The 11736-nt window shown below is 41.2% G+C and overlaps 1 protein-coding gene across 1 annotated transcript in view; it reads left to right on the forward strand.

Moving 5' to 3' along the window:
• Positions 1 to 11736, forward strand: part of AXDND1 (axonemal dynein light chain domain containing 1) — a 197469-nt gene that overhangs the window by 67038 nt on the left and 118695 nt on the right. The window contains 2 exon segments of the mRNA XM_017888828.1: positions 11349 to 11535; positions 11538 to 11582. Of these exon segments, the coding sequence (XP_017744317.1) occupies positions 11349 to 11535; positions 11538 to 11582 (232 nt within the window).

The following is an 11736-nucleotide window of genomic DNA, read 5'->3' on the forward strand; positions in this document are numbered from 1 at the left end:
TCATGTCCTTTGCAGGGACATGGATGAAGCTGGAAACCATCATCCTTAGCAAACTAACACAGGAACAGAAAACCAAACACCGCATGTTCTCACTCATAAGTGGGAGTTGAACAATGAGAACACATGGACACAGGGAGGGGGAAAACCACACACTGGGGCCTGTTGGAGGGTGCAGGGGCAAGGAGAGGGAGGGCAGTAGGACAAATAGCTAATGCATGCTTGACTTAAAACCTAGATGATGAGTTGATAGGTGCAGCAAACCACCATGGCACACGTATACCTGTGTAACAAACCTGCACGTTCTGCACATGTATCCCCGAATTTAAAGTAAAAAAAAAAAAAAAAAAAAATTCTATGTTGAACACAAAAAGTTTGGTAGATATCAGCTTTATACTTTTTTCTTCTTTGAATATATATTTGCTTATGCAGGGTAAGAATTAGTAACTTTTGCTTTCATGTGTAGCTTAAAATGACAGCTCTACTGTGTATTACATTATAAAGCTTTGTTTCTCCCAACGTATGTCTTCATCTATAAAACAGACACTCACTGAAAAAAAAAAAAAGGAAATAAATTAGGAAAATCTACTTGGGTGGCAGTGAGTGTAACCTGCATGGACCTAGGGGGACTGAGCAAAGGGGGGCAAATACGGGAATCAAAGACAAGAGACAAAAGAGTATATTTAGAAGAAGGGGTCACGGGCCACCTTGCCTCTAGTGGACAAGGGCCCTGAGCTTTACACAGCCCTCCATATTTATTAGGCAAAAGAGATAGCGAGAAAGAGGGAGTGATTTTCGGGTGATTGTCAGTCGGCCATTTGGTTCACAGCAGGCTTGCAAGACTGCATCCTTTGAACAATAGGTGCTAGATTTCTCAGTAGATAACTTCAAGGAGCCTGGTGCCAGGGAGTGATGTCCCTCAGCAAACCTTTTGGTGGCAGGCGCAGTGTGAGTTTGCTCACATCGTGTATTCATGATAAAGTTTGCTGTTTGATCATATAGCCTCAAGTGGAATGCTGAGTTGGTCACGTCCCACAGGTCTTTGGCTCCCTACATATCCCCCTTTCTGTTTATGTATTAATTGAAAGAATGTAGAGCCAGGCTGGGCAGCTCTCATTTTCCAATTGGCGGTCCATCTGATTTTACAGACTATGAACAGAAGACAGAGACAAAACAACATTATTCTAAGAACTACATATAAGATGTTAAGGTGGTGCTTTAGATAGGTCCAAGGGTTGAGGCTCTTCAGGCCTTGCTGGAATTCAGTCCAGTCTTCAAAAGAAGGACGAAATTCTTGAATTTGCCTATTTAAATCAAGAATTTTGTTTTGTAATTCACCAGTATTATAGGTGATGTTGGATGTGAAAGCTCCAGGCAAATCGGCTTTCACAAGGTTCCATGGATACTCGCTTTGGTTATATTCTAAGTTGGTTACACAAATATGAGTGTAATTAAAATGACAACGCATTTGCTGCTGCAACTGCAAGCTTTGTACTTATTCCCCTAACCATAGGACTGTGGATTTTTAACACTGCCACTTCAGTTTGTAACTCAGTGTTAATTTTATTCTGAAGTAGCCATGCTTGGTTGGCTGTGTGCATCCAGTTCTCCAGGTACTGAGCTGTTTGAATAGAATTATGCAAAGCTACAGAGGACATCACAATAGAAGTTATGAGTGTGACCAAGGAAACAGTAGCAAAAAGTATCATGCTTAAGGCTCTACAGACAAGATGAATAAGCTGAATTAGAAGTTTCACAAAATGCAAAGCAGGTGTGGCAGCCCCAGGCTCAGACAGATTAACAGGAATCATAGCCCAGGGATGCGACCTAAAACCTATGGAAGTAGAGAGACTTATGTGTTTGCAATGTGCTAGGATTAATGCAGTGATATCACTGGCAAGATTTGCAGGTCAATTGGGTATTGTGTACCTGGAGCTGGTCCTTCCTAGCTGCCAAAAAAAGGGACTGTGTTGCTTACTATTGCTATTACTGGATAATATTCCAACCCAGATGTTGCCATGCATAAATGGGAACGCTGCCTTCTATATCATCTCTTGAATTGGTCCTTTCCTCCCTAGATAAGGCCAGAGGAAGAAGTGGGCTAAAGCCTGCTCCATGCCAAGCAATCTGGGCGGCAGACTGGGATTGGATCTCGGTGTTGTATAAAGAAGAAGCATTAAAAGCTTGCTGTCAATGCCAGCGAAGTTTGTGCCATGATTTCTGATTTTCATCTTTTCCATCTAATTGACCATTAGGTCCCCAGTCCACAATGTCTCCACTTACCAGTGGACCAAGACATTGGGTCCACAGAAGCGGGTAGGAACTATTGAATGGAATCTATTCTGTATAATCAGCACAATTAGGGCAACTGGGCCGGGAACGGTTGGTTAGCACACCAGTCACATTAATAGAACCAAGACTTAATAAGTACATAATTTTTCCACAGTGACTCAACCATGTTTGAGCTTGAATTGTAAGACAGCTATGGCTGAGTGACGTCTTTGTAGTGATACACAAAGGAAGTCCTTCCAGTGGAGGGTATAATTAATGACATTATTCTGAGAGTCTAACTGTTCTACGTCAGGGGATTTAGGGGTCCTGGAGCCCACTCTCCCTGATCGTGACAAATCTCAGGAGGAGTGTCACTCCAAAGTATAGGTTGTACTGCTGGGGGATTGGGAACATATGCCCAGTATGTTTTTGCCTCTGCACAGGGAAAACATACTGCACAGGACATTATGGCTAACATGGCCAAGAATATGGAATCAGGGGTTTTTGCCTGTCCCTGAGGCTCCAGTAGTTTCTCAGCTGCCTGCATGGTTTTCTTGAGTTGTCCCCAGGTTATGAGGATTGATGTCATCATGACTGTGGTCAGCCTTCTCTCCGTCTTTGCACTTAGGCTCAGCTGGCTCATGGCTCATACCGGAGGGACCAGGCCCATGGTTGGCCACCCTGGGTTCCTCCAGTCTCCCGTTCCATGATTGCACGCACCTTGAGGGCACCCACACAGTTTGTCCATCTCCTGTAAAAACACAAGCATACCCTCATCCCTACATCAGTAAATCCACCGGACCTTTCCATTTTCCTTCTTCTGTGGATTTCCATAACATTTTCGGATAAATTTTCCTCTTTTCCTCTAACACTTGCCAATGTCTTTCTGCTGGAGTCTTATCATTTGTACCAGGAGTCAAAAAATTTAAAGTAAATAAAGCTAAATGTAGTTTTCATTGAGGTGGTAGTTGGCCTCCTATACCCGCTTTTTGTCTTTTCAACATGCATTGTAATGTTTGATGTGACCACTCTATAATGCCTTGTCCTCTAGGATTATAAGGAAGTCCTGTTTTGTGGGTTATAGCCCAAAGCTGTAAGAAATTTTGAAAGGCATACTAGTGTAAGCGGGTCCACTGTCAGTTTTTAATTGTTAGGTATCCCCGTATGAGCAATTGATGACAGACAGTGTCATTGTACATGACCAGCTGTCTCACGTGTTTGGCATGTAGCATGTGGCATATGAGAATAAGTGTCTATAGTCACATGAACATAGCTAAGCTTACCAAAGGTTGCTATGTGTGTAACATCCATTTACCAAATTTCATTTGGAGCCAAACCTCGTGGGTTACAGCCTTCTCCAGGGAGACATGCTGGCAAGTAGGACAGGTTTGTATTATAGCCCTAGCTTGGCTGCGAGATAAATGGACCATGCAAGTAAGGGCAGAAGTATTTTGGTGCAGCAGCACATGAGACACTCAAGCTTGCTGAAACACAGAACCAATCAATTTGTCTGCTTTTCATTACCTGGAGGTAGTGGCCCAGAAAGTTGTGTGTGAGAGCGAATATGAGAAATATGAAAAGGAGCTGCACGAGAGTGAATAACTTGTTGAAGTCTTACAAATAAATTCAGCAGTTCTGGGTCTAGTGTACTTTTTATTGTAGCATTTTCTTTGCGACTGGCTACATTTACAGCATAAGCTGAATCACAGACAACATTGATAGGATCTGAAGCTGTGAGCTCCAAAACCTGAATGACTACAATTAAGTCTGAGCGTTGAGCTGAAACCCCAAAGGTCATCATTATTTGAGTATGTTTTGGTCCATAGATAGCAGCACAACCTTTGGAAGGGCCACCAGTAAAATAAATTTGTCCACCTGGAATAGGTTTGTGGTGAGAAATCACAGGAAGAATTAAAGAATGGATTTTATAAAACTAAAATTTTGTCTGAGGGATAGTGGTTGTCACGTGCGTCCATGTGAAGCGACCACCAAACAGGCTTTATGTGAGCAATAAGGCTATTTATTTCACCTGGGTTCAGTCGGGCTGAGTGCGGAAAGAGAGTCAGCAAAAGGTGATGGGATTATCATTTAGTTCTTACGGGTTTTGGGATAGGCGGTGGAGTTAGGAGCAATGTTTTGCTGGCAGGGGGTGGATCTCACAAAGTACATTCTCAAGGGTGGGGAGAATTACAAAGAAACTTCTTAAGGGTGGAGAAGATTACGAAGTACATTGATCAGTTAGGGTGGGGCAGAAACAAATCACAATGGTGGGATGTCATCAGCTAAGGCTATTGTCACTTCTTTTGTGGATCTTCAGTTGCTTCAGGCCATCTGGATGTATACGTGCATGTCACGGGATATGATGGCTTAGCTTGGGCTCAGAGGCCTGACAGTGGTTATCTATAGCACCCACGAAGCCTGCAAAAGCAGTTTGCCAGGCAGTCGACATTTCCCAAGCTGCGGCTTGTTGCTGGGAGTCTAAAGGAACAATAATTTTGTCAGGATCATATCCCATAAGCATTTTTGACCTATGCCTGCCCATAGTCACAATTTGTGTAGTTAAAAAAAGGTAAATTTGCAAGGTTTTGACTGTTTGATGAGGTAGAAAGAGCCATTCTGTTACTGTTGCAGACTTGTCTATGTGGCGGGTAGAAAGAATAAACAAAAGCAAAGGTTTTTGCGGTTGTAGCCATGTGGCATGTCTCTGCAGTAACATTTGCTCTACAAGCCATAATTCATAATTTGGCTTCTGCCTCTTTAGTTAATTGCCGCAGGGAATTTAAAGAAGAATCTCCTTGCAGGGTTTGGTAAAGATGTGTGAGTCGATAGGTAGCAATACCTAACATCAGGCGTAGCCAATTAATATCTCCTAATAATTGTTGAAAATTATTTAAAGTCTGTAACCTGTCTTTACGGAGAACTACTTTCTGAGGCCGTACACTTCTCTCCGTAACAACAGTTCCTAAGTGTTGGTATGGGGAAGTTGTACCTTTTCTGGGGCTATTTTGAGATTCTATTTAGTCAAAGCCTGCTTTGTTCCTCTGAATAACTGATGTAGGATTTGGATCTATATGGAGCGGTCCCCAAAAAAAGAATTCTATCAATCATAAAATGGCCGGGCGTGGTGGCTCAGCCTAATTCCCTAGCACTTCCTGGGAGGCCCGAGACTGGTGGATATCAACAGATGATCGTCGAGGATAGATCGCATCCCTATCCTGGTCTTTATATACACGATCTGAAACCCCATCTCTACTTCAAAATACATAAAATACTATGCCGGGCGAGTGGCGGCGCCATGTAATCCCAGATAACTCAGGAGGTCTGAAGGCAGGAGTATGGCATAAACCCTCGGGAAGGCGGCGCTTTGCCACTGTGAGCTGAGTATCCGGCCACTGCACTCAGCCTGTGTCACAGAGCCCATCGACTCCCTGTCTCAAAAAAAAAAAAATAATATTAAGATATTATTCATCCATATAAAATGTAAATGATAGATAAAGCAGTAGGAAACATATTCGAGGCTCCTTTTAATGCTTGTCCTACGCAAAATGCTGACATGTATAGAACGTAGTTAATCATGCCTTGGGGTAAAACTTTCCATTGATAATTGATTTGTATAAACAAGGTTCTACCACCATTTGAATTAAATAGTATTATGTATGACACACAGATAGAGCTTATCCTTCTCGTGTAAGGGTATAGTAAAGAAACAATCCTTAAGATCTATTACTACAAGAGGCCAGTCTTTTGGAACAGCCTCTGGAGATGGTAAACCTTTTTGTAAGGCACCCATTGGTTTAATTTTTGCATTAACAGTTCTTAAATCATGTAGCAGTCACCCTCTTCTGGACTTTTTTGGAATAACAAACACTGGAGAATTCCAAGGGCTGACTCCTCTGTGTGTCCGGTGTCCCATTGTTCTTTTACTAGCTGCTGAAGTTGCGTCAGCTTCTCCTGAGATAGGGGCCATTGATCCACCCATACAGGTTTGTCACCGAGTCATTCTAATGGTAAGGCAGTGGGCAGCGGAGAAATATCAATGACCCCCGTCAGAAATCCTGACATCCTAGCCCTTTTCTGTTTTTCCAGTTACTGATATTGGGTTAGGATTTCCTTGAAGAAATTTTCCTAAACCTTTTCCATTCTGATATCCCATGTTCTTCAGCATTTTAAATCCTGGGTTATCAAAGTTTTCATTTGTAAGTCTCATATGCCAATGTGTAACTAAGTTTCGACCCCATAAATTGATAGCTATATTTGCAACATAAGGCTGAAAAGTACATGACTGTTCATCTGGACCAAGACAAGGTAAAATCTCAGGGCTCTGTTGAACACTTTGAGCTGTTCCTTTCCCACTAAGGATGTAGAAGTTAATTGCAAGGGCCGGGATGGGGGCCATTGTCTTTAGATGTTACTGATGCATCAGCTCCCGTATCCATAGGCCCATAACATTTCTTTCCTTTAATTTGTACCCACAGGTGGGTCTATTTAGAGGCTATTGGTTGTGATAGATTTCTCATGTAGTTGTGCTCCCAAACACTTTATTTTCTCTTTTCTCCTTTCGTGGAGAAGGGTATAATTTGCAGCGAATAAGCGTAATTGAGCAAAGATCTCCCAGTTCAAAAACCCAAAGATCTTGTGACATTAGAACTACTTGAATTTCTCCTTCATAATCAGAGTCAATCACTCCTAGGACTACAGTGATGCCTCGCAAATTAAGACGACTTTTGCCTAAAATTAGTCCTGTGTATCCTGTTTGTAAAAGTCTCCAAATACCAGTGGGAACTTTGATAGGTTTGCCTCCCCTGACTAATGTGATTCTTTTCCTGGCGGGTAGCTCTAATCCTGCACTTCCTGGTGTTCCTTTGGTGAGGGAATCAACGTGCCTCCAGGAACCCATCCTTCAAATGGAGTTGAGGTCTGGCCTGGGAATGCCCCCATTGTTTGTGGGGCCCGGGGCCAGGCCCTCCTCTTGTTTCCCAGCTGGAGGGTGCCATTCTGATGAAATTTTGAGCGGCACTGATTGGCCCAGTGATTTCCTTTGTTACAGCGAGCACACAGTCCTGGCGTTTTTTTCTGTTGGGTGGGGCACTGCATTGTAAGGTCCTTTCTGACCTGAGATATGGCGGCATTCCTTTTTAAAATGTCCAGTTTTTCCACAATTATAACATTTTCCCATTTTAGGGTTTGACCCTTGGCTTCTTTTAGATTTGTCAACTGCTAAATTAGCCATTGCTTGCACTAACATTGCACAGCAGTGAAGCTCAGTTCCTGCATCCTGACAAGCTCTGAGAAAATTTCCCAAGTTTTTTGTACACCTCACTGGTGCCATTGCACATTTACAGTTCGCGTTTGCATTCTCAAAAGCTGGAGCTAAGGTTAGCATTTCTGCAGCCACGGTATTAGGAATCTGACGCTTCACTGCCTCTTGTAATCTTGCAAGAAATTGCACATAGGGTTCCAATGACCCTTGCATGATATGTAAAAATGATTGTACTGGGACTCCCTCTTCAGGAATTGTGGCCCAGGCACATTTAGCAGCTTGTGCACACTGCTGATAAGCAGCATCTTGGAGTGCCATTTGACATTCCAGGTCTGAATAAGGACCATTACCTAACAGCATATCCTCTGTAACGTCGCCATTTCTAGCAGCACGGTTCTGTCTAGCCTGGTCTGCACACGTTTCTTGCCAATTTAAATTCCATGTCAGATATGCGCTAGCCGACAAGCAAGTTCGCACCAAGTGTTTCACATCAAAGGGTAAAAGACGCATAGCACCAAACACAGATTCTAGCAATCTTAAGGTGAATGGGCTCTGTACGCTATTATTTACCACACTTGCTTTTAATTCCTTTAACAACTTAAACTCTAGGGGAGTGTGTTCATGAATAACCTGCTGTGGATTATTTGGATCAGCCCTTACGGAAATAGGAAAAGTGCAAAGTCCTAAGGGCTCTCCAGCTATGGCAGCAGAGCATAAAATTCTTTGTATTGGGGTTTCTATTTCTGCTATCAAAGGAGGTGTTTCAGATGTTTCTGCAACTGGAGGAGGCGGTATAGGCCAATTTTTATCCTCCCTCTCCTGTTTTTTTATTTTCAATTGGAACTGTGGGTGGGACAACAGATTCTTTCAGATTTTTAGATTCAGCCTGCTGTCCTGCAGAATAATGAGGAGATAATGGCAGAAGTATAGTACGAGCTAAACTCCACGTGGAGAAAACTGAAGAATCAACTTTAAGACCTTTTTAATGAGCCTGTTTTAATCCTTCTCCTGCTCTGTCCCAATTTTCCACATCAAGACTGCCTGCGGAAACCATGTGTTATGTGTAATAACCTTCTGCAGCAGCTTAGTCAATGTCTGAGAACTAACCTGAGGACGAGTTCATTTCAATAAAACTTTAAGCAACTGCACATAATGATTTTCTCCAACGGATAAATTCTGCTCCGTGTTATCCTGATTCAGAAAACTTCCCATTCCCAGTACTTCTTTAAAGCACTGCTCCCAGTACCTCTTCAGGGCACTGACCTTATCTCCGCTGTGGGTAGACTCATCCCAGCCTCCCCATTCGCCTTGTCAATTTCAGTTCCTCTGTTCCAGCAGATCTTCTTGGTTCATGTCCTTGAAGTCCTGTGTTCGGATGCCACTATGTAACCCGCACAGACATAGGAGGACTGAACAAAGGGGGGCGAACGTGGGAATAAAAGACAAGAGACAAAAGAGTATATTTGGAAGAAGGGGCCGGGGGGCACCTTGCCTGTAGTGGACAAGGGCCCTGAGCTTTACACAGCCCTCTGTATTTATTAGGCAAAAGAGATGGGAGAAAGGGGGAGTGATTGTTGGGCAATTGCTGTTTGGTTCACAGCAGGCTTGCAAGACTGCACCCTTTGAACAATAGGTGCTAGACTTCTCAATAGATAACTTCAAAGAGCCCGGTGCCAGGGAGTGATGTCCCTCTGCAAACCTTTTGGTGGCAGGCGCAGTGTGAGTTTGCTCACATCGTGTATTCGTGATAAACAGTTTGCTGTTTGATCATATAGCCTCAAGTGGAATGCTGAATTGGTCACGTCCCACGGGCCTTTGGCTCCCTACAAGTGAGGGTAGTTCAATGTTATTATTTGTCAGACATAAGTAATGTTTGTGCCTGTCCTATATCAGGCTTTTGTTTTAAGGACAAATTGGACTTTTAAAATTAATAACATCTTTTTTTAATTACGGTAAAATATATATAATACAAAATTTACCATTTTAATCATTTTTAAGCATACAGTTCAGTTGCCCTAAATATATTTATATTGTTGTACAACCATCACCACCATTCATTTCCAGGACTTTTTCTTTTCCCCAAACTGACATTCTGTACCCATTATACTGTAAGTCCCCATTTCTGCCTCCCCCTACCCTCTGGGCAATCTCGTTCTACTTTCTGTTTATGAATTTGATGACTCTAGGTATCTCATATAAGTGTAATCATACAGTATTTTATTTTTGTGACTGGCTTATTTCCCTCAGCATAATGTTCATCCATTTTGCAGCAAGTGTCAGAATTTTCTTTCTTTCCGAGGTTGAATAATATCCCATTGTATTTATATACCACATTTTGTTTATACATTAATAACATAATCTTTAAGGGGTCGGAGCTTGGAAAATAGATTTCATTGATCAAATTACTATCATGTTATAGTAGTCTGACAAAGGAAAATGTATGTGACATTGAACTACTTCCAAAGTGAATATCGAAATCATTCCCTAATGAAATTGCATAAGATCCCAACAAACCATTTTCTTTTCTTTAGGAATGACTTGAACAGTATATTCTCAGAATTGAAGATATTTCCTGATCTATATACAACATGTCTAGTTTAGTGACTTTTTTTTTTTTTAGTTTTATCTGGCAGTTTTAACATATATAGAAAAAATACAAAAAAGTCATATTTCTTCAATTTAGGAATAGTAATAGCTTTCATTTATTAAGCACTTAGGCTGAAAATGTGTTTTCCATATATTATCTTACTTATTCTTCATGGCTGCCCTATGATGCAAGTCTTATAATCTTCATGACCCAGATGTGGAAATTGAAGCCTAGGATGTTAAGTAACTTACCTAAGTTATCTATAAAAGGTAAGTGGCGGAGTTGGAATTTGAGTCCAGATCTCTCCAGCTTCAAAGTTCTTACTCCTAATTGCTCTTCTACACTGTCTCCCCATGCTAATTACTCTTATTGAAGGCTAGGTAATGTTTCTATTATTTGAGCACAAATAAGGCCAAATTATATATATAAATTGTACCTTATTTTTCCACAAATATTTATTGATATGTCATGTTCAGCACTTGGACTTGGGTTTAGACAGATAAACAAAATGTGAATAAAACACAACCTGTATATTCTAGGAACCTTCCCAGTCTAGTGGGGATCATGTAAACAGATATATTACAACCTTACGAAAGCCAATAGTAATTTTTTTTTTGAAATGGAGTCTCGCTCTGTCACCCAGACTGGAGTGCAGTGGCCAGATCTCAGCTCACTGCAAGCTCCACCTCCTGGGTTTACGCCATTCTCCTGCCTCAGCCTCCCTAGTAGCTGGGACTACAGGTGCCTGCCACCTCGCCTGGCTAGTTTTTTTGTATTTTTTTAGTAGAGACGGGGTTTCACTGGGTTCGCCAGGATGGTCTCGATCTCCTGACCTCGTGATCCGCCTGTCTCGGCCTCCCAAAGTGCTGGGATTACAGGCTTGAGCCACCGCGCCCGGCCTGCCAGTAGTAATTAAACATGCTTAGCTTTATAGGACTTAATTGCCTATCTCTACTTTTTTTGTTGTTGTTTTTTAACCACACAGAATTTAATATAATGATTTTCATCCTGGTAAACTATGGGTTATCTCACAGAGTATCAAAATTAGTTTAAATTCATTTTAACTTAAAAAATAAGATATATGTCATATACCACCTCTTTGGAGCATAATAATAATGGGATACGCAACTCCAAAATAGTTGGAAGTCACTGGGGAATAAGCATTAGGTAGACCTTGATAAAATCATTAGTGGATAGATAATATGCTACTCTCCCTCTTCTTTCACTCTTTAGATCCTGAATGAGAAAAAAGAAGAGTTTACTGGGGATGTTCTACTGTCAAAATATGATACTCTCAAGATTATTAAACATTTACAGGAAAACTGGACAGATATTGGGCTTGGGATATTTAATCGCCATAAAAGTTTGGAGGGGGAGATGCCATCAGAGCAACAGTACATGGAGGAAATTATCAAAAACATACAAAACTCTACAAAGAATATGAAATAAGAATAAATGGGGACAATGGTAAGAAAATACTCATAATAATTAGATTTCTTGGTATAAAATGTTTCCACAATTATTATTTTCAATACAATTAATATTTAAAATAAAAGTAATACATGCATATAGTTTTTTTTTTTTTTTTTTTTTTTTTTTTTTTTTTTTTTTTTTTTTTTTT

The sequence above is a fragment of the Rhinopithecus bieti genome, unplaced genomic scaffold (genome assembly GCF_001698545.2).
Source record: "Rhinopithecus bieti isolate Rb0 unplaced genomic scaffold, ASM169854v2 scaffold_15676, whole genome shotgun sequence".
NCBI lineage: Eukaryota > Metazoa > Chordata > Mammalia > Primates > Cercopithecidae > Rhinopithecus > Rhinopithecus bieti.